At 50.7% G+C, this 22,168-nt stretch overlaps 2 protein-coding genes across 3 annotated transcripts in view; both read left to right on the forward strand.

Annotated features, from left to right (window-relative positions):
- The first annotated feature begins 1,793 nt into the window (after window positions 1–1,793).
- Window positions 1,794–11,557, forward strand: RAPSN (receptor associated protein of the synapse). 2 transcript variants are annotated; one of them, XM_024749330.1, is made up of 8 exons: window positions 1,794–1,985; window positions 2,562–2,900; window positions 8,062–8,220; window positions 8,775–8,873; window positions 8,950–9,072; window positions 9,571–9,624; window positions 10,598–10,797; window positions 11,246–11,557. In XM_024749330.1, exons 1-8 carry the CDS (start codon window positions 1,794–1,796, stop codon window positions 11,316–11,318), a joined length of 1,239 nt encoding a protein of 412 aa, XP_024605098.1. In that variant the 3' UTR covers window positions 11,319–11,557. The 2 variants fall into 2 exon arrangements, with proteins under 2 accessions (XP_024605098.1, XP_024605099.1); XM_024749331.1 differs by lacking the exons at window positions 8,950–9,072; window positions 9,571–9,624 and having other exon boundaries at window positions 11,246–11,318.
- A 5,705-nt stretch (window positions 11,558–17,262) lies between these two features.
- The window catches only part of PSMC3 (proteasome 26S subunit, ATPase 3), a 6,105-nt gene continuing 1,199 nt past the window's right edge, over window positions 17,263–22,168 (forward strand). Inside the window, exons 1-10 of the mRNA XM_024749485.1 lie at window positions 17,263–17,518; window positions 17,781–17,864; window positions 18,483–18,608; window positions 19,050–19,154; window positions 19,264–19,326; window positions 19,593–19,730; window positions 20,171–20,314; window positions 20,425–20,573; window positions 21,452–21,548; window positions 21,763–21,908. Coding sequence (XP_024605253.1) covers window positions 17,492–17,518; window positions 17,781–17,864; window positions 18,483–18,608; window positions 19,050–19,154; window positions 19,264–19,326; window positions 19,593–19,730; window positions 20,171–20,314; window positions 20,425–20,573; window positions 21,452–21,548; window positions 21,763–21,908 — 1,079 coding nt within the window. The 5' untranslated portion in view covers window positions 17,263–17,491. The remainder of the gene's footprint in view (window positions 17,519–17,780; window positions 17,865–18,482; window positions 18,609–19,049; window positions 19,155–19,263; window positions 19,327–19,592; window positions 19,731–20,170; window positions 20,315–20,424; window positions 20,574–21,451; window positions 21,549–21,762; window positions 21,909–22,168) is intronic.

The following is a 22,168-nucleotide window of genomic DNA, read 5'->3' on the forward strand; positions in this document are numbered from 1 at the left end:
TCTATTAAGTGTGCAATAGCATGATGTCTAAAAACACAATGTTCAGACCTAAACTAAAAAATCTTTTATTGCTAAAAATGCTACCCATCCTCTGAGCCTTCAGTGAGTCATTGTAGTAACATCAAAGATCACTGATTGCACCTCACCATAAGAAACATAATAATAATGAAAGAGCTTGACACATTATGAGAATTGCCAAAAGAGAATCGCCAAAATGTGACACAGAGACAAGAAGCGAGCATATGTTGTTGGAAAAACGGTGCCGATAGACTTGCTCGACGCTGGTTTGCCACAAATCCTCAATTTGTGAAAAACGAAATATCAGCAAAGTGCAATAAAACGAGATACGCTTGTATACTAAAAGCCAGTGTCCACTCTGAAAGGACAAATTTGCCCTGGGGCAAGAAGGAGTCTGGTTTGCAGAGAGGGAAGAGAAAGATGGGGTGAGTCGAGCTGGTGGAGATGGCAGGAGGCTCTCTCAACCCCATGAGCCCCAGTACTTCACAAGACTTTGCCCTTCTCCACTGTGTCTGGCATTAAAACTCATTGTAAGGGACCCTTTCAAACTGGGACTGGGATTGGAATTGGGTATCTTTTAAACCTTCAAAGGGCAACTTCTGTTCCTCATGGGCAGTTTGCCATGGAGCATACGGACGCAGCTCTAGATAACCTCTCGCTTATTGTCACATAGTGTTGTTTCCTGTGTGTCAGGCAGGCACTGTTCTAAGTCCTTGTCAATTACTAAGTCATTTAGTTCCAGCAGTCCAGTAAAGGGACTTCCCTGCAGTCCAGTGGTTAAGACTTCGCCTTCCAATGCAGGGGGTATGGGTTCGATCCCTGGTCAGGGAGCTAAGGTCCCACATGGCTCGTGGGCAAAAAGCCAAAACATAAAACAGAAGCAATATTGTAACAAATTCAATAAAGACTTTAAAGAATGGTCCACGTCAAGGAAGAAAGAAATCTTAAAAAAAAAAAAAAATCCAGTAAAGTAGGAACCATCATTCTCCTGCCCAAAGTCACGGTGCCCATGCAGATAATAAACGGCGGAGTCAGAATTCAAATCCTGGCAGCCTGGCTCCAGGGTCCACGCTGTTACCCACCCCACCGTGGGGCTCATAGCAAGCCTGTGGGTTAGGGCTCGTTAGCCTATTGCAGCCTCAATTTACAGATGAGGAAACTGAGGCCCAGAGAGGTGAACGACTTGTGGCTGGGGTCGGACTGTGAGTTAGGACACGTTGGGATGGTGTGGGCACGTGCACGGGTAAGGGACCTCGGCGCCCAGTGACTCACAGGAACAGAGCCTGGGGTCGGTGGGTCTGGGGGGAAGGTTGTGATGGGGAGAGGCCCCAGCCTCCCTGCTGCCTGTGTGCCCAGCCTCATCCCTGCTTCTTCCAGCTCTCAGCCCACCCCTGGGGGCGGCTCCTTGGCAAGGCTGCGGGGAGGGCCTGCCCAGCCAGGAGGCTCAGGGCCAGTGTCAGAGGTGCTGAAGAGACGCCCAAGGGGATGCCTGGTGGGGCAGGCACCTTCCTCCCAGCTCGGGGGTGGGTGTGGCAGAGGCCCCGCGTGACCTTGTGGCTGACATTCCTTGGCGACCACGTGGCCCCAACTGGCAGGGACAGCTGCGGACAGCGACGGAGCAGCTTTGTTCGCAGGGTGGCGCGCCTGCTCTCCATCCAGGCCCTGCTCCTTCTGAGGGCTTGGTGGGCAGCTGGCGCTCTGCGGCCCGCTCCATGAGTGTCTAGAGGCACGGAGCCACCAGGGTCTCTCTGGAGGGGGCTCGGGGCGCTGGGAGGATGGGGCAGGACCAGACGAAGCAGCAGATCGCGAAGGGGCTCCAGCTGTACCAGTCTAACCAGACAGAGAAGGCGCTGCAGGTGTGGACGAAGGTGCTGGAGAAGAGCTCGGACCTCGTGGGGCGTTTCCGTGTGCTGGGCTGCCTGGTCACGGCCCACTCGGAGATGGGCCGCTATAAGGAGATGCTGAAGGTGGGAGCACCGCGGCCGGGCTGGGAGGGCGGGGCCGGGGCGAGATTTCTCCCAGGCCTCCCAGCCCCCCTCCTGCCTCCTCAGGCTCCCCTGTATCCCACAGGCTAGTGGCTGGGGCCTGAGGCCCTGAATCCACTGGGTCTTGGCTTTGGATTTGGGCCTGTGGCCTTGAACTCTGGTGTCTGAAGCTCTGAGACTGAGGTTCTAAGCCTCAGGGTTCGGGGAGCTGAAGGCCAGGTCTCAGAGTCGAGGTTCCAGCCTTCCTGTTTGGGGTTCTGAGTATGAGCCTAGGGGGCGCTGGCTCCAGGTTTGAGGCTGCGGATGGGTGGGTGGTGGAGACTGCAGACCTAGGCTCAGGATGGAGAGGTGGAAGCTGTGGGTCTGGGTTTGGGAGGTGGAGGCTCCTGGGCTGCAGCTTCTGGGGCTTCTGGGACTGGGCAGCAGGGAGCGCATCTAAGGCCGGGGGTGGACGCTCTGGGCCTGAGGCTTTGGGCTGTGAGGCTTGGAGGGACGGAGGCTCGGGTCCCAGGCTCAGGGTCCAGGCTGACGCTCCCGGCCTGCCACCCTGGCGGGCAGTTTGCTGTGGTACAGATCGACACGGCTCGGGAGCTGGAGGATGCCGACTTCCTCCTGGAGAGCTACCTGAACCTGGCGCGCAGCAACGAGAAGCTGTGCGAGTTTCACAAGACCATCTCCTACTGCAAGACCTGCCTCGGCCTGCCCGGCACCCGGGCAGCCACCCAGCTCGGAGGCCAGGTCAGCCTGAGCATGGGCAACGCCTTCCTGGGCCTCAGCCTCTTCCAGAAGGCCCTGGAGAGCTTCGAGAAGGCCCTGCGCTATGCCCACAACAACGATGACACCATGCTCGAGTGCCGTGTCTGTTGCAGCCTGGGCAGCTTCTACGCCCAGGTCAAGGTGGGCCCGGCCCCCCAGGGAGGGCGGTAGAGTCTCGGGCTCCCTGAGAGTCTCCCGTGAGCCACGCTCCCTGTTGCATCACCTCATTCAGTCCTCCCATTTAGATAGCGATGAGGCAGACGAAAGCCTGGGAGGGAAAAGACAGCCAGGAAGTAAAGACATGGCCAGGCAGGGCAGAGCCAGAATTCAAGCCTTGATCTGTCTGACTTCCTGGGGGAATGGGAAGCTCCTATGTGAGGACAGGCCGTGAACCTGTACTGCCACGTGTTTGCTGTGTGATCTTGGGCAAGTCACCTCTCCTCTCTGAACCTATGAAATGAAGGAGAATGAAACCCACTTTACAGCGTGGTTGTAAGGATTCATTCATCAAATATGTACTGAGCATCTATGATATCCCAGACACTGTTGGCCTAGGGTGCAACAGTGAAAACAACAGCCAAGTCCATGGGTTCATGAACCTTGCATTCTAGCTGCGGGAGAGAGACAAATAAATGCAATCGGCAGATCAAGTATACAGCATGGTGGAAAGTGCCTAGGAAAAATGCGAGCAGGGAAAGGGGGTTAGAAGTGCTGAGGATGAGGTGTTGCAATTTCAAACAGGGTGGTTGGAAGGCCTTGTAGAGGTGATGTCTGATGTCTTGGAAGAAATGAGAGGGTGAACCATGCAGAAATCTGGCAAAAGAATGAAAAAGAGGGAACAGTTAAAGCACAGCTCTGCCCCTGGGGGACCTTACCCAGTATGTTCCAGGAAGGATGGAGGCCAGCATGGCTGCAGCCGGTGTGTGAGAAGAAGGTAGGCGGTGGTGGAGTCAGAGAGGTAAGGGGGAAGGGAGATGGCAGATTGAGAAGAAACTGATGGGGTCAATGACCTCAGACTTTTGGTCCTGAGCATTTGCTCTCTTTCCCCCTAGGCATCTAGGCCCATGGGGGATGTTAGTGCCTGGCACATAGTAGATGCTTAAAAAATGCTGGAGAGTGTAAATGCTGATGGATCAGAGGTGGAAGTATGAGGAAGTGAGAGTCATCCACGACCACACTGAGGATTTTGTTTTCAGCAACCAGATGTATGGGGAAGCCATTCAGTGAGATGCAATAGGATTGGAGAGGGATAGGGGTGTTTTATAACCTTTTTTATTATGAAGAAAATTAACCATGCAGGAAAGCAGAATAATATAATGAATCTCCATATACCCACTACTTAGATTTAACAATTATTAATATTTTGCCATATTTGACTTACATATTTTTCACTGAAGTGTTGTGATACAAAATTATAGACATCATGATTTTTTTTTTTTTTTTTTTTTTTTTTTTCCGAGAGGCTCCGGTCGCGCAGGCTCACAGGCCCAGCCGCTCCGCGGCATGTGGGATCTTCCCAGACCAGGGCACGAGCCCGCATCCCCTGCATCGGCAGGCGGACCCTCAACCACTGCACCACCAGGGAAGCCCCATCATGATATTTTACCCCGAAGTAATTCTGTATGCATTTCTGAAAAAAAAAAAAAAGACAGAAAGACCGTTTTCTGATATAAGGCCACTTTCTTACATAATCACAATACTATTTATCACACACCATATTGAACAATTATCTCTTAAATTTCTCTACTTATCCTGAAAATATGCCTTTATCCTCGGCTTGTTTGGATTGGAATACAAACAAGAACCACACGTTGCAGTGGTTATTAGGTCTCCCGAGTCTCTTTCTATAGAGAATTCCTACCCTTCCCTTTATTTTCCATGGTTTATTGAGGAAGCCGGATTAATTGCCTTGTAGAATGTTCCATCTCATTGTCTCATTGCTTCCTCAAGGAGTCATGTAAGTTGCTTCTTTGTCTCCATGACTCTCTGTGAACTAGAACTTACATAATGACTTGGTAAGATTTAGGTCACGCATTTTTGGTGAGAATACTATACAAGCGAGGCTGCGTGCTTCATATCACATCATATCGGTAGTTAAGGGAGTGACCACCTGATCCCACTGTTTTCATCCGTGCTGTCTTCCTTTCACGACCAGTAGGTTAACTTGTGGGGTGACACTTTGGCTGTGAATATTCAGTTCTGCAACAACATTTTCCGTAATGGTTTGAGCATCCATTGATGTTTGTTGCCTGAATCAATTCTTTCATTTCAACTCTCAGGAAATGGTGATTTCCAAGTTCTATCATGCCTTCTGCAATTATTAGCTGGGATTTTTCTATAAGGGAGAACTTTCCCTCTTTAACTGGAGCTAGTTGATTACGCTGAAATACAGTTCCTTAAGGAAAGGCAGAATAAATACTTTTTCCCTTTCCTTTACCACTTTCCAGAATAATGAGTTGATGTGATAGTTGCCTTCAATGATCACACTTACTTGTTTTGCTTCCTCTTTTTGTAGTATCGTTGTGAAATCATGGATTTAAAAAAATATTCAGTACTCGTCAGTCAGTTGCAATCATTGTTCCTTTTGATGCTCGTATTATCTTAATTTTAGTCAGTGGAATTCTCTACAGTATGGCTACTGTGTCCTTTTGACGAGACTTCATTTAGTCTTTGAAAGAAGGCATTCTTGTTTTCTGCCACAATAGCCTGTCCCACACTCGTTTTGTATACTGTCGTCCCTCAGTATCTGCGGAGGATTGGTTCCAGGATCCCCCAGGACACCCAAATCCGGGAGTGCTCAAGTCTCTTATATAAAATGGTGTAGTATTTGCATAAAATCTACATACATTCCCTCCACCCCATACTTTAACTCATCTCTAGATTACTTATAATAATACCTAATACAATGTAAATGCTATGTAAATATAAACTGGTGTGTGGCAAATTCAAGTTTTGCTTTTTCGGAACTTTCTGGATTTTTTCCCCCCAATAGTTTCAACCCTCGGTTGGTTGAATTCAAGGATGTGGAACCCTCGAATCCAGAGGGCCCACTCTATTTCCTGCTCCAAACCTGGAGCCAGCCATTCCTCCGGGTCCTTTTTTAGTAGGAAATGGTATTTAAAGACCAAACGTGGGCTTTCCGGACGCTCGCGGCTACTGGGTTGTTGTTGCTACTAAATCTCTTCTGTTGTGAGGACAACTGGACTTTATACTGATATTTCCAATTCAAATCCAATGTTTCAGGATTTTCCTTAATTTATTTCAGACTTGATTCTCTTTTCTCTTAGACTGAAAATCTTGGTTTCTAAATATTTACTTTATCCTACAAAGTACATAAGAGAATTTCAAAAGACAATACCAATATTGTCTTACTCAAAAAAAAAAAAATGACGAATGAGGTTTGATTTCTTTGCCATTCTTTTGTCTTTATAATATATCCCACTATGACTGAACTGTTCAAGTATATATTTTAAGGTCCTTTGAAATAATAACTTTTCTGTATGGCTATATTAATATATAACATATATAATATATAATATATTAATATATATGATAAAACAGTCGTAATATACTATGATAGAATATTATAATATACCTTGATTGTATTATAATATATACTTATTAGAATTGATTATAATATTAATATAATGATATACATTAAGGTCATTTGTTTCCATTTTCTATTTTTAGGGTTTTTAAAATTAAATTTAATATTTTAAAGTCTGTAAAACATTTACATGGCTTCAAGTTAAAAAGTACATAGTAGGGACTTCCCTGGTGGTCCAGGTGAGACTCCGTGCTCCCAATGCGGGGGCCCCCAGGTTCGAGCCCTGGTCGGGGAGCTAGATCCTGCATGCGTGCCGCAACCGGGAGTCTGCATGGCCCAACGAGGATCCCACGTGCCACAGCTAAGACCCGGTGCAGCCCAAAATAAATAAATAATAAATAAATTAATAAAAAGTACATAGTACAAATTAAGTATGTTAGGAACAGGTTTTTATTGGGGTTACTGAGAGTTCTCTTTTGGTCATATTAACTTGTTAGATATTAAATAAAAATTCATATAGGTTTTCTACAAAGAAGAACAGAGAAGTGGGGCTGTAGCTAAATGGGACATGAGGTCAAAGAAGGTTATTTGATTTTTTTGTTTTGTTTTGTTTTTCAAATGAGATAAGAAATGCCAGGCTGTGATTTTACATTGATAGGAATGATTCAGTAGAAAGAGACTGGGGAGGGGGTTCCAGAGCCCACATGGAGGGGGTCATATTTAATTTGATAGGAGCAGGGAGTAGCAGGAAAGGAGGCAGTGTGGGAACAGATCTGGTGGGTTTGACGGATAAGGTGGATAAGGGAGCTCCTCTCTGATTTTCTTCTCTTTTTTAAAAAATAGTTATTTATTTGTTTATTTTTGGCTGCGTTGGGTCTTTGTTGCTGCGCGCGGGCTTTCTCTAGTTACAGCGAGCGGGGGCTACTCTTCGCTGAGGTGCACGGGCTTCTCATTGCGGTGGCTTCTCTTGTTGTGGAGCACGGGCTCTAGGCGCGCAGGCTTCAGTAGTTGTGGCGCACAGGCTAAGTAGTTGTGGCATGCGGGCTCAGTAGTTGTGGTGCATGGGCTTAGTTGCTCTGCGACATGTGGGATCTTCCTGGACCAGGGCCCCTGCATTGGCAGGCGGATTCTTAACCACTGTGCCACCAGGGAAGTCCCTCTTCTGTTTTCTTAATGGTGCATGCATAAGGTGAGCTCATGTGCTAATAATGGACAGGTTGAGAAGACATTTGGAAGTCTGAGGAGAAAGAAAGGTGAGAGGATGATTTCTTTGCCTCAGTGAGTCTGTCCCAATGTTTTTTGAGCTGACTGTGCTGGCAGTCACCGAACATTCAGTGATGACTGGGTGCCAGGGGGCAAACTCCAGTGGGGTTGGAGTGGGCTCTGATATCCCCACCACCACCCTTCTGTGTGTCTCTGAAGCCGAGGGGCCCAACTGGGACTGGGTGAGAGGAGAAGCCAACTGTATTTTCTTCCTTCTCATTCATTCGTTCATTCATTCAATAAACACTTTAGGCTAAGTGCCAGGAACTGTGCTAGGCTCTTGCCATACATTGGCAAACCAGATGAAAACCCCTGTATTCATGGAGCCCACACCTGTGCACTGGCTCTTCCCTCTGTCTGGATCACTCTTTCCCTGGACACCAGAATGAATGCATGAATGAATGAACACACAGTGGAGCGTTCCACTTAGGGGCAGCTCCTGCCATTCAGTGTGCCCCCTCCCAGCCCACCCCCTCCCTGTGTCCCCTGCAGGACTACGAGAAAGCCCTGTTCTTCCCCTGCAAGGCTGCAGAGCTCGTCAACGACTATGGCAAAGGCTGGAGCCTCAAGTACCGGGCCATGAGCCAGTACCACATGGCTGTGGCGTATCGCCTGCTGGGCCACCTGGGCAGTGCCATGGAGTGCTGTGAGGTGGGGCAGGAGGGAATGGGGGCAGTTAGAGGGTGGTAGTGTAGGCAGGGTCTGGGCCCAGTGCCTCTTCCTGCCAACTCAGCCCACTGAGGCCCCCAAGCCTTGCCCCTGGCCCCTCCTCTCTACAGCTGAGCCCCTGAAGGATGTGTTTGCCCCCCAGTCCCCCTGCCCCAAACCTCATTCCCTTCTAGTCTGTTTTCAGGGGAGAGCACTTCCTTCTGCCCCCCAACCCCTGCCAAAAGAAGTGCCCTTATGGGGCACTTTAAGTAGGAAGAGAGCCAGTCTCTGGAGTTCCACTGATCTGGGTTCGAATCCCAACTTTGCCACTTAATAACCTGGTGACCTTGGTCAAGTCACTTCTGTTCTCAGAGCCTCAGTTTCCAGTGCTGTCAGACCTCAGTGGTTCAGTGCATGGGCCTCAGCACCATGAAAGGTGTATTGGGCTCTGAGGATGTTGGTGACCCTGGACTGCCCATCAGAGGGGCCCAATGGGTGAAGGCACCCCAGTGGTGGGGGGCAGACGAGCAGGTCTGAGTGACCGGCCTCTGTCACAGGAGTCTATGAAGATTGCACTGCAGCATGGGGACCGGCCACTGCAGGCACTCTGCCTGCTCTGCTTTGCTGACATTCACCGGAGCCGTGGGGACCTGGAGGTGAGGTCACCGGGATGCAGGGGGAGGTGGTGCGAGCCTGGCCTGGCCTGACTCCACCCCTGACCTGGCTGTGCAGACAGCCTTCCCTAGGTACGACTCTGCCATGAGCATAATGACCGAGATTGGAAACCGCCTGGGGCAGGTACAGGTGCTGCTGGGTGTGGCCAAGTGCTGGGTGGCCAGGAAGGCGCTGGACAAGGTGAGGTGGACCCCTTTCCTGCAGCTCCCAGCTCTCCCCAGTGCTCCCACTTGAGGCCAGTAGGTCAACCAACAATGTGTGGGTCTGGTTCTGGGCTGGACTCTTTCAGACACTTTGTCTAACATCAGCCTCACCCCAGTCCCATGAGGCCAGGGAACTCCAGATCATTTTCCAGGCTCAGAGAAGGTCCATGACTTGCCCAGTCCAACAGCTAGTAAAGGGCTAGGCCTGGGGTTTGCACTCAGGACACTTTAACTGCCTCCTATGATTTCACGACACCTCGTGAAATAGGAATGTTCTTCCCATTCTATATCTGAGTAAACTGAGGCAGCTCTGGTGACTGTACCCCAGCCTTTTCCTCTTACCTTCACACACGGGGCAGCTGCCCACCGGTGCTGCCCTCTCCAGACCCACCCCTCCCTACCCCTTCCTTCCCTGTGAGCTAAGGCCTCTGTCAGACAGCTCTGCCTGCAGCCCTGGCCTGTGCTCACCTTCCAGGCTCTGGAGGCCATCGAGAGAGCCCAGGACCTGGCCGAGGAGGTGGGGAACAAGGTGAGAGCTGAGTCCGTCTGCTGGGTCTGGAGTCAAGAGCCCAAGGTGGGACCTTGGGTGCGTGGGGAGGCCCCCCTGAACCTGCTCATGCAGTGAGCCTCTCCTGATCTCCAGGAGCCGCCCCCATCATCCCCAGACCCTGGCTGTTTCTCTTCCACCCAGAGAGCACTTCGGAGGGCAGGGCAAGAATTCCATAGCTCAGGGGATATCAGAATTCCTCAGAGGTTTCTTGATGGTCATTAAAACTCCTAACAGTGGCCTCCACTCATACAGAGGTGGGCATCACAGGGCTCTTCTAGGTATCGGTTCCAGGCCTCAGTGGCTCCCTGCAAGGTGGGTACAGCAAGCCCCATTTTACAGATGAGGGAAGTGAGGCTCAGAGATGTGCTAACTCCAAAGCCCGTGTTCCTTTCATAGTATATGTGGCCCCTCCAAATTTGATAATCATATCCAAACTTTAAATGTTGAAAATAACCTCAGTGTTTCTCAAAGTCTTCTAGAAGATGTGCATTTCTCAGGGATCAGGTGCACAGTCCAAGTAACATGCTAAATACATGTGCCTTGGCTGGATGATGCCGGCTCCGGTTTACTCAGGTCTCTCGGGCTCTGTGTGCATTTAATCAACAAAAACAGGAAAGAAAATTAATTATTATGAGGTCAGTGCAGCAGGTTTGGTCAATAAAATCCTTCAAAAACATGGAGTCCCCAGCGGGTTCTAGGAGTAAGGATCACCCATCTCACCTACCTCCTTTCTGCTTGAGGGGAAACCAAGGCCCAGAGAGGGCAGGACGTTTTTCCTAGGCCCACCAGCAAGGCAGGAATGCAGCCAGGACAGGAGCCCTGTGTACTGACCACCCGGCGGCCCTGTGGGGAGAGCTTCTTGGGCTGGGCAAGGAGGGAAGCAGGGCAGCTGCTCACTAGCACTGACTTGTCTCACCCCCACGTCCCGCTCTCCTGGCCGCACCGGCCCCAGCTGAGCCAGCTCAAGCTTCACTGCCTGAGCGAGAGCATCTACCGCAGCAGAGGTCTGCAGCGGGAGCTGCGCGCCCACGTCGTGCGCTTCCACGAGTGCGTGGAGGAGACAGAGCTCTACTGCGGCCTGTGCGGCGAGTCCATAGGCGAGAAGAATAGCCGGCTGCAGGCTCTGCCCTGCTCCCACATCTTCCACCTCAGGTGAGTGCCCCGCCGGTGGGCACGAGGCACTTGGGGCCTCCCTAGGGCCTAGTCACAATAGTGATACGAACAGCAAAGACTTACACAGTGCTTTCGGCATCCCATGCCCGTTCCAAGCGTTTCCTATTAACTCATTGAATCCTCCCAGTAGCCCTATGAGGTGGATGTTCTATTATTCTCCCCAGAATAAGAGGCATCCCAAAGGTCATGGGATTTAGATGCCCAGGGCCAGAGCTGCCTCCATCACAACCTCCTGACTCCCAGCCCAGGCTCTGCCCTGGAGGCATCCCCAAGGCAGAGTGCAAGGGGCCAGCAGGGCTGCTGGCAGGAGCCTGGGGGGGGCGCTGTGGATACCTCCTGCACCTGCAGAGGAAGGGGGAGGAGAGAGGGCCAGGCCCAGGATGGGAGGACAGGCCCGCTGAGTGGACAGGGCCCTTTGCTTCCCAAGGTGCCTGCAGAACAACGGGACGCGGAGCTGCCCCAACTGCCACCGCTCATCCATGAAGCCTGGCTTTGTGTGACCCCATCAGGTCGTGAGCTTCTGCCTCGCCTCCCCTGCTCCTTCTCTAGCCTCACGCTGAAGGCCGCCCTGACCGGCTGCACCTCCAGTACCTGTTTACTCCTGGGGCAGCCTCCAGGGCCTCCTCTGGCCTCAGCCAGGGCATGGGGCCTGCCCACTGCTGCTCCTCCAGGCCCAGCTGCCCTCCCCCACCTCTCTGTACTTTGCTCTTTACAGAAAAATAAACGTTTGTACCTGGTCCCAGCAATTCTGATTTTCCCTGCCCGAGGTCTGACGGGTGGAGGAGAGTGGGAGGGAGGCTCCCCACGTGATCTTCCTCAGACACACGTGTCTCTGTGCCCATATGTAGGAGTTCCTCCAGCTGCCCTTCCAGGTTTGGGGGCTGCCACCGTGAGCCAGAGGCAAGATCCTGCAGGTGAGGAGCACATTTAAATGCTGACATGCAGGGCTGGAGAGGAAGATGTGATGAACAGTAAACATAGTAAACCAGCAACGTAGAAAACCTGTTAGAAAGGTGTTATGGACGGAATTGTGTCCCCCAGATTCATGTGTTGAAGCCCTAACCCCCAGCATGACTATATCAGGAGACAGGGCCTTTAAGGAGGTAATTAGGGTTAAATGAGGTCATGAGGATGGGGCCCTAATCCGTTAGGACTGGTGTCCTCATAAGAAGAGGGGGAAACACCAGAGAGCTCTCTCTCTCTCTCTGTGCTGCACAGAGAAAAGACTGTCTGAGGACACAGTCTTACTGCAACCATCTGCAAGCCAGGAAGAGAGGCCTCACCAGAAACCTGCTTTCCTGGCACATTGATGTTGGACCTCCCAGCCACCAGAACTGTGAGGAAATACATTTCTGTTGTTTAAGCCACCCAGTCTGTGGTATTTTGTTATTGTGAAACTAATGGCAGAAACTAGCAGACTAATACAAAAGTGATAAGTGCTTTGGAACAATAAAGAATAGAGCAGCATTCTTCTTCCTCATCTTCATTCCCTTCTCTTCTTGTCAGTCCTAAAACCATTAGGTGGGACAGAGCAAGACAGGCATCCATGTGGAGGGGTGGCCTGGTGTGGGATATCGGAGCCCAACTAGGTGAGGAGAGTGTCCACACAAGGGAAGCCCCAGTGTGGGGAGGTAGAGCCTGTGTGGAGAGAGAAGGGTCCCCACACACACGGGTGCCTCATCCTGAAGTGTAAGAGCCCAAGTAAGGGGAGAAAGGAGTTCACATGAGGACAAGGCCTGGTGCTGGGTATTGGGGCCAAGAAAGGTGAGGAAGACATCCGTGCAGATGGGCAGTCTGGGAGCTGGAGCCTGAACAGGACAAGGAGGGCAGCTATGCACAGGGCAGCCTGGTGTGGTGTGTCAGAGTCAGAGGAGGGTGATGAGGACACCCTGGAGGAGAAAGGCTTAGCATAGGCGCCTGAGCAAAGTGAGGAGAGCATCCACGTGGTGGTGGTGGGTGGAATATGGTCCAGTGCAGTGTGTCAGAGACCAAGTCAGGTAAGGTGGGCAGCTGGCATGGGCTGTTTCGGCCTAAGTGGGCTAAGGAGAAACCCAAGTGGGAGAAGGTTGGGTGTGAGGTGTCAGAGCTTTCTTTCTTTCTTTTTTTAAACTTTTTGGCCGAGCCACGTGGCTTGTGGGATCCTAGTTCCCTGACGAGGGAGTGAACCTGCACCCTCAGCAGTGAAGGTGCAGAGTCCTAACCACTGGACCACCAGGGAATTCCCTGTTAGAGCTTGAGTAGAGCAAATAGGGCATGCAATGGGGCATTTGAACAAAGACAGATTGAAGAAGGATCTGTGCCTGGAAGGGAGTGGCAATGAGAATTTGATTACATAGAAGGGTTGATCAAATAAGTAAACATATTAAAGGTAATGGGTGACAGGTCACTATTGAAGAAGAGAGTTACAAATAATGAAAGGGAGAAAACCAAAGGGACCCAGTCATATTGAATTGGAATTGTAGAGATTAGTGTGAACTATCGGATTTCTAAATATATAGCTTAATAGAGAAATAAATATAGTTACAAATGTGTGTGTGTGTGGGCACTCGTGCCTGGGAGTGACATGCCAGTAGCAATGAGCACATCTAGCGCCCAGATATTGGCTTCTAAATACCATGTTCCACTAATAGAACCAAGACTCTTTGGAGAAATGGCTGATTCTAGGCCTGGACCAGGGAAAGTACAAGATGAACCTGGAATATCTTATGTCAGAAAGCAAAGAAAGCTGAAAGAATGATGAAGATAACCCAAAAGGTCACAGGAGCCAGAATGAATGGGCTCCCACTGGCCCATTAATAATGACTGTCTTAATCAGCTCAGGCTGCCATAACACAATACCATACACTGGGTGGCTAAAACAATTGAAATTTATTTTCTCACAGGTTTGGAGATTGGAAGTACAAGATCAAGGTGCCAGCAGGGTTGGTTCCTGGTGAGGCCCTCTTCCTGGCTTGCAGACAGCCACTTTCTCACTGTGTGCTCACATGGCGTTTTCTCTGTGCTTATGTATAGAGAGGGAGAGAGCAAGATCTTCCTCTCTTCCTCTTCTTATCAGGTCACTAATCCCATCATGAGGTCCCCACCCTCATGACCTAATTGAACCCTAATTAACTCCCAAAGATCCCATCTCCAAATACCTTACATTGAGGGTTAAACCTTCAGCATATGAATTTGGAGGTGGGGATACAAGCATTCAGTCCATAGCAATGATTTATTGGATAAGACAAGAATCCATACTGATGTAAATAAATAAATGAATAAATTAAAAATTTGATGAAGAAGAATGGGATAGTTACATAGTTCCAAAGTACTTCCCCACAAAATACTTATTAATTTCAAGGGGAAAACAATTAACCTCATAGTGGAGAAGGTTTGCAGGTACGAGATTAATCAAGTGAGAAAGGTTAACATCTCCAGTAATGGGACAAAATGAAATCAACTGCTACCTGAATGAATGGAGTGAGAAACTCAGTATCTCTATTCCTGCAAAGATGAATCACCTGAATGTAAAATCATGAGGAAACACCAGATAAACACAAATTTAGAAATATTCTACAGAGTAACTGTGATCTTCAAAAGTGTCAAGGTTATGAAGCCAAGGAAAGACTGAGAAACAATTCCAGATTGAAAGAAACTAAAGAACTACAACTAAATACAATGCCTAATTCTGGTCTTGATTCTGGACTGGATCCAAGTCCAGAACCAGTATGTCCTTTAATGCTATGAAGGACATTATTGGGACAGTTGGTGGAATTTGAATGCAGTCTGAGGATTAAATGGTAGAAACATATCAAGGTTAACTTCCTGATATTGAAGGTTGTATTGTGCTTAAGTATGAAAATGTCCTGGATTGTAGGAAATTCCCACCAAAGTATTTGAGGTGATGTGGTATCCCATCAGCAATTTTCCCACAAATGATGCAAGAAAAAAAATTATTTGCACTGTATTTGCAACTTTTCTTTAGGTTTGAGATTATTTTCAAACTAAAAATATATAATTAAAAAAAAAAAGAGCAGACTTCCTTGGTGGTCCAGTGGTTAAGACTCTGTTCTCCCAATGCAGGGGGAACGGGTTTGATCCCTGGTTGGGGAGCTAAGATCCCACATGCTTGGTGTGGCCAAGAGAAAAAAAAAAAATGTGGAGTTTTTGGGCTTCCCTGGTGGTGCAGTGGTTGAGAGTCCACTTGCCGATGCAGGGGACACGAGTTCGTGCCCCGGTCCGGGAAGGTCCCACATGCTGCAAGGGTAAGGGGTTGAGAAGCGTGGGGACAGGAAGGACCCAGCAGGGCAGGCTGCAGCATTAAAAGGCTGAGAGTGTGGGTCTGGATGAGAAGGAGGTATTTGAGCAAAGACTTGAAGGAGCAAAGGTAAGGGAGTGAAGCAAGAAAATATCCTGGAAAGAACATTCCAGGAGAATGGAACAGAGTCCAAGATAGGAGCTGGCCTGGCCTGGTCACGGAGCAGCAAGGAGCCCTGTAACTGTGAGCAGGGAGGGAAGGAGTGGGAGTCGAGGTCCCGGAGAAAATCGTGGGAGAGCAAAAACCTGCAGGGCCCTGGGCCTTTGTAGGGACCTGGGGCCGTTGAGGGACCTTGGCTTTTACTCTGAGTCTCGCAGCTGCTGCAGGGTTTTGAGCAGAGGAGTGACATGATCTGATGAGGCTTTAAAATAATTCCTTTGGTTGCTGTGTTGAGAACAGACTACACAAGACAACTGGCCTGGATGCTTCAAAAATGTTGATGTCATGAAAGACCAGAAAAGGTTGGGGGACTGTTCCAGACTAAAGGAGGCTAAAGAGACCTGACAACTGAATGCAGTGTATGATCCTTGACTTGATACAGGATTTTTTTTAATTAAATTAAATTTTATTTTATTTTTATTTTTTGCGGTACGCGGGCCTCTCACTGCTGTGGCCTCTCCCGTCGTGGAGCACAGGCTCCGGACGCGCAGGCTCAGTGGCCATGGCTCACGGGCCCAGCCGCTCCGCGGCATGTGGGATCTTCCCGGACCGGGGCATGAACCCATGTCCCCTGCATCGGCAGGCGGACTCTCCACCACTGCGCCACCAGGCGAGCCCAAGATTTTTTTTTAAAGGCTGTAAGGGATGTTTTGGAGATGACTGGAGAAATTTTAATATGGATTATATATTAGATATTACTGCATCAATATTAAATTCTTTAGGTATAACAATATATTATGCTATAATGTGTTGTAGTTACATATTAGAAGGTCTTTACTCTTAGGAGACACAAGCTGAAATATTAGAGGTGAAGTGTCATGATGTCTTCAACTTACTTTGAAATGGTGCAGAAAAACACACATACACAAACAGAGCAAAAGCAAATGCAAAATGTAATCAATTAGTGAATCTAGGCGAAAGATATACAGGTACTCATTGTCTATTCTTTCAACTTTTTAATATATTTAACATTTTTCACAATAACAGACTCTAAGAGGTATATTCATCAGGGTTCTCCAGATCCAATAGGAGTCATATATTATATATATAAAGAGATTTATTATAAGGAATTGGCTCACACAATTATGGAGTTGGGAAATCTCCATGGTCTGTAGGGTAAATTGGCAAACTGGAAACCCAGGAATGCTGATGGTTTAGTTCCAGTCTGAATCAGAAGGGCTGAGAACCAGTAGAGCTGATGGTGTAAATTCTAGTTTGAAAGCTAGCAGACACAAAACCCTATAAGAGATGATATTTCAGGGCTTCCCTGGTGGCTCAGTGGTTGAGAATCTGCCTGCTAATGCAGGGGGCACGGGTTTGAGCCCTGGTCTGGGAGGATCCCACATGCCGTGGAGCAACTAGGCCCATGAGCCACAACTACTGAGCCTGCGCGTCTGGAGCCTGTGCTCCGCAACAAGAGAGGCCGCAATAGTGACAGGCCCGTGCACCGCGATGAAGAGTGGCCCCCGCTTGCCACAACTAGAAAAAGCCCTCACGCAGAAACGAAGACCCAACACAGCAATAATTAATTAATTAATTAATAAAATCCTACCCCCAACATAAAAAAAAAAGATGATATTTCAGTTCAAGTCCCAAGCCTGGAAAAGACCCATGTCCCAGCTCAAGGCCGTCAGGCAGGAGAAGGTCCCTCTATCTAAGGGGATGGTCAGGTTTTTGTTCTATTCAGGCCTTCGACTGATGGACGAGGCCCACCCACTTTGGGGAATCCCCTAATTCCTAACTGGGCCAGATTTTGAGGTTGAAAACCTCCTTCAAAAGCACCCCTTCAGTTACCCGCCAGATTAGGACTACATTTCCCAAGGGCCCTGCGGGGCGCTCCCGTCTTTTCTCCCTCTCCTTTCCATTTGTTATCCAGGCCCCGCCCCACTGCTCGTGTCAGCCAATAGCGAATTCGCCTCTCGCTCCGGCATCAACAGGACTGGGGCGAGAACATTTCAGGAGCCGTGGAGGCGGGTCCTGTCGTCTCGGCTTCATCTTTTAAGTCGGAGAAGCAGTTTCGCCGTGGCAACTGGCCCAAGCTAATTTCGTCAAGAGTCAGGACTTGGAGAAGGAGTCTGGCACTAATCAAGAGCAGGCGTGAGGAGAGATAATATTAGCCTTTCGCCCCGGCTATTGCCCAGTCTGATCTTCGGCCTTCTCCTGCAGGGAGTGAATCTGCTGCCGAAACTCGAGAGTCCAGTGACTCGGCAGGAGAAGATGGCGACCGTGTGGGATGAGGCTGAGGTGAGCGCCGGGAGAGCTGGGGGCTCTGGAGCCGGGGCCAGTGGAGAGACGCACGTGGCGGAAGCGGAGGCGGTGGCTGGGGGGGGTTTCAAGGTCTAGCCCGGTCCCGGGGTTGGTACCGCTTGGGATGTGGGCAGGCGTCCCGACTCCTCCATTCTGGTTTTATGGGCGGGGAGTGGGCTAACTGAGGCTGTGAGTGGGCTTACTCGCAGTCCTGAGTTAACTAACCTGACTTTAAGAAAGACGAATTTGTTTTGCACAGCAAGATGGAATCGGGGAGGAGGTACTCAAGATGTCCACAGAAGAGATCATCCAGCGCACGCGGCTGCTGGACAGTGAAATCAAGGTGGGCGCACAGCCCCTATGTCAGGCAGTGAAGCCCGCACACAGCAGGCCCTGCTGATCCACCTGTCTCGCTCACGTCGTTCTCGGCCTCCCTAGGCGAGGCGTGGGGACCGCGGTTTCCTTCTCGGACCAGGAAAAAAGAAAACTAAGCTTTAAAAGGGACCAGAAGAGGGACAGGGTGATGGGAAACCAGGCCTGAGAGAAGGAATCATCAGACTGCCTTTCCCAGCAACGTCTTTAAGTATTCCTCTCGAGAATCCTTTCCCCATTTTACAGATGAGGAAACTGAGGCTCAGAGAGTTTTTGTTTGTTTGTTTTACTGTGGTGAAGTACGCAGCCTGTAACCAAAGGCAGAACCTAAAATCTGTTTGCGTGACTCAAAGTCTTGCTCTTTTCCCTTTAGTACAACTAATACTTCACCAGGAGGTTTGCACACTGGTCTCCTGTTCTGACCTCTGCTGGTTGTGGACACAGGCACTGAGCATTCAGAGAGCCTTAGAGCTGAGTGAAGAGGGGCAGGAGGGTCCCCCAGGCAGCCTGGATAAGGCTCACCAGTTACAAGGCCCTAGGATAAGCTGAGCTAAAGCTGAATATTTGCCTCCAATCACCCTCATCCCAGATCATGAAGAGCGAAGTGTTGCGAGTCACCCATGAGCTCCAAGCCATGAAGGACAAAATCAAAGAGAACAGTGAGAAAATCAAAGTGAACAAGACTCTGCCGTACCTGGTCTCCAACGTCATCGAGGTGTGTGTGTATGTGGAGGGGAAGAGAGGGGTCAGTGGGGCTTGGGACAGCCTGTGATGGGCCCACTGGGGAAAGAGTGGGTGGGTGTTTTGAGGCCTAAACTGCATGTAAGAGCTAAACCTCCTAGGGTTTCCTCCCCAGTGTGCATTTCCAGGGAGATACATAGGGCCTGAAAAAGCCTTGGAAGCCTCGCATGTTTCCTTTTCTACTGGTTATTTTTCCCTGGGGGTAGATGAGCTCTGCAGAGAAGCAACACCTGAGCAGAGATCTTACTAATCTGGTTTATTAACCACACCTTTGCTGGGCTCAGGGCTAGTCTGCGGAGTGAGGTAGGGACGGCCAGCCCTGCCAGTGTTGAGATTGCCGCAGCCTCAGGAGCACCGGGCTCTGGAGAGTTCAAGGAACTGAGCTGGGCTTGATCTGAGCTTTTTCCTTTTCCAGCTTCTAGATGTTGATCCCAACGATCAAGAGGAAGATGGTGCCAATATTGACCTGGATTCCCAGAGGAAGGGCAAGTGTGCAGTGATCAAAACTTCTACACGACAGGTGAGCCTGGCCCAGCCATAGGAGAACTGAGGAGGGTGAAGGGTGGATGTGGGGCAGAGAGCCTTACTAAGGGCAGTAACTGAGGCTGCACCTGGAATCTTCCCTACAGACATACTTCCTGCCTGTGATTGGGTTGGTGGATGCTGAAAAGCTGAAGCCAGGAGACTTGGTGGTGAGTGGTGTCCCGAGCCCAGGCAGGGCTTTTCCAGCGAGGTTTCTCCCACTGATTAGCTGAGCCCCTGCCCCAGGCCCAGGTCATTGTTGGTCCTGAATGTCTGCAGAGCAGCCTGCAGAGTCTGAGAGCATGTCTGCCTGCTCTTTGATTCTTGTGTTGCCCACTCTCATATCTTGCCTTTCATTCTGTAGACACCTGTCACCCAGCCACTTAGGTAGGCCTTGAGCTGAGACGAATCTGAAGTCTTTGTGCTGTGTCCCCAGGGTGTGAACAAAGACTCCTATCTGATCCTGGAGACCCTGCCCACAGAGTACGACTCGCGGGTGAAGGCCATGGAGGTGGACGAGAGGCCCACAGAGCAATACAGTGACATCGGGGGCCTGGATAAGCAGATTCAGGAGGTGAGGGAGGCATGGCAGCCTCACTAGCCTTTTGTGTTTCTCTACTTCAGTGACCAGAGCACTTTCCCCCAGTGTGCCTCTTATCCTCGTAGCATCCTAGGGAGGCAAGGAGGAGACCATGTAACAGTTTAGGAGACTGAGATCTCCTAAACTGAATGACTTGCCCAGGATCACAGAAGGTAGGGCCAGAGCCAGGACTGGAACTCAGGCTCCTTTTTCTTGGCCCAGTGTCTTTTCTGCCATATCCATCTGTTCTCGGGGAGTCCATAGCCAGCCGTGGTGGGAGCGAGCATTCTGTGTCCTCTGGATGTGGGGGAAGGAGAGGGCAGTGTCTCTGAATTGGAGAAGGAGGGTTACAGGTAGGGGTTGAAGCTATTCAGGGTTGGACTGTAGGAGCCCACAGGGCTTCACTGTCCTCACCCAGGACTTCTTCCTGGCAGCTGGTGGAGGCCATCGTCCTGCCAATGAACCACAAGGAGAAGTTTGAGAACTTAGGGATCCAGCCTCCAAAGGGGGTGCTAATGTACGGGCCCCCAGGTACGGGGAAGACCCTGCTGGCCCGGGCCTGTGCTGCACAGACCAAGGTGAGTACTCTGGGAAGGATGAGGAGGCTAAAGCTCTGCCAATGGGCTCAGATCGAAGGGGCTTCTCATCGCGCCTTTGGCCTGACGTGTCAACCCCACCCCCGCCCCAGGCCACCTTCCTGAAGCTGGCTGGCCCCCAGCTGGTGCAGATGTTCATTGGGGATGGTGCCAAGCTAGTCCGGGATGCCTTTGCCCTGGCCAAGGAGAAAGCTCCATCCATCATCTTCATCGATGAGCTGGATGCCATCGGCACCAAGCGGTAAGGGGGTGCTGAGTGCCACCAAGGGGATTGTTGTCAATTCCAGCTCTCCCACCCTGTTCCCTACTCCCCCTGGGATGGTGGAGGCTCTGTTCTTGTGGTTGTACTTTTTAAATTTTCTTCTAAGTAGCCTCCCTGCTTCGTTTCTTTCCCCCTGACCATCCTTTCTCCTCACAGCTACCAGCATGTTCCTTTCAAAACTTCACTCAGCAGCACCCACAGTCCCTCACGCAAATAGATCCTGCTTTTCCTTCCTGGGCCTCCCCATTGCTTCTTGGGATAAATGCTGGGCTTGCCGTGGCCTGCAAGGCCCCCGTGTGGCTGCCCCTGCTCCCCTCCAGCTTCATCCTGTCCCTGCCTTCCCCTTCCCTCTGGACCCCCTCCACAGTGTCCCCTCAGTTGGCAGGCCCAGTCTGGTGGGGGAGATTTTGCACCTGCTCTTTCCTCTCTGGAATGTGCTTTTCTTTTTCCCCTGTTCTCCATTGGCTGGTTGCCCAGCCGATGTGTTTTCAGCCTTCAGATCTCAGCCTGAGGGGACACTTCCTCAGGGATGCTTGCCTGGGCTCCCTGTCACGTGCCAAGTCTGGGCCAGACCTTTGTATTTCTAACTTTTAGCTCAGATATGATGACACATTCATTAGGGGCATAGGCCAGGCAGTGGATTTCGCTCAGTTTTATCTTAAGCCCAGCACCTGATCCCAGGAGCTTCTCCAGTCCCTGACACCATTTCTGTGCTGGTCCCTGGGCTGGGGGCCCCAAGTTGAGTGAGACTTTGCCCTGCCCTGGATGGGTTGGGTTGGGCTTCTGGTGGTGGAGGAGAGGAGGGCTCTCCCTGAGCTGTGTCCTCACCGGTGTGTTGGACCTCCTGTGTGCCCCAGCTTTGACAGCGAGAAGGCCGGGGACCGGGAGGTACAGAGGACGATGCTGGAGCTTCTGAACCAGCTGGACGGGTTCCAGCCGAACACCCAAGTGAAGGTGAGTATTGTCACTTCACAGGTGAAGAACGTGGGGCTTAGAGGTCAGGGGATCTTCTCTGTCATCTAACTGATGGAGCTAGAATTAGAATTGGGGTCGGTGTCGAATATTCCCTGCCGTTTCATATGGACCCTGAGCTACCTCTTTGCCCGTCGTGGCCAGGACTGTTGCCTGTCTGTGAACCCTTCAAGTTTCTGCTTCTCCTGTTGCTCAGGTAATTGCAGCCACTAACAGGGTGGACATCCTGGACCCTGCCCTGCTCCGCTCAGGCCGCCTGGACCGCAAGATCGAGTTCCCGATGCCCAACGAGGAGGCCCGGGCCAGAATCATGCAGATCCACTCCCGAAAGATGAATGTCAGGTGGGCGAAGACACGAGCAAGGCGCTGAGACCTGAAGGGGCAGCAGCAGAGCTGTCTCTGTCCTCTTTGTACTGACCTTCCCCAGGCCTAGCTTCTCCCCCTCTCCATGTCCCTTTTCACACCGAGCACTGTTCCACACGCTGGCCTCCATTTCTCCCCAGGTGCCCGACAGAGAATCATGCTGGGGCCCAGGCCCCAACTGAAGGTGCTCTGCTCCTTGGGGCCCACCTGCACACCCCCCCCCCCCCCAGCCCTCCCCC

Source organism: Neophocaena asiaeorientalis, unplaced genomic scaffold, assembly GCF_003031525.2.
Source record: "Neophocaena asiaeorientalis asiaeorientalis breed wild unplaced genomic scaffold, Neophocaena_asiaeorientalis_V1.1 scaffold43, whole genome shotgun sequence".
Lineage (NCBI taxonomy): Eukaryota > Metazoa > Chordata > Mammalia > Artiodactyla > Phocoenidae > Neophocaena > Neophocaena asiaeorientalis.

Coding starts and splice junctions, on each gene's coding strand:
- RAPSN (XM_024749330.1), top strand. CDS start 1,794: ATGGGGCAGGACCAGACGAAGCAGCAGATCGCGAAGGGGCTCCAGCTG. Junction 8,874..8,949: donor GGAGCCGTGGGGACCTGGAG/GTGAGGTCACCG, acceptor CTGGCTGTGCAG/ACAGCCTTCCCTAGGTACGA. Junction 10,798..11,245: donor TCCCACATCTTCCACCTCAG/GTGAGTGCCCCG, acceptor TTGCTTCCCAAG/GTGCCTGCAGAACAACGGGA.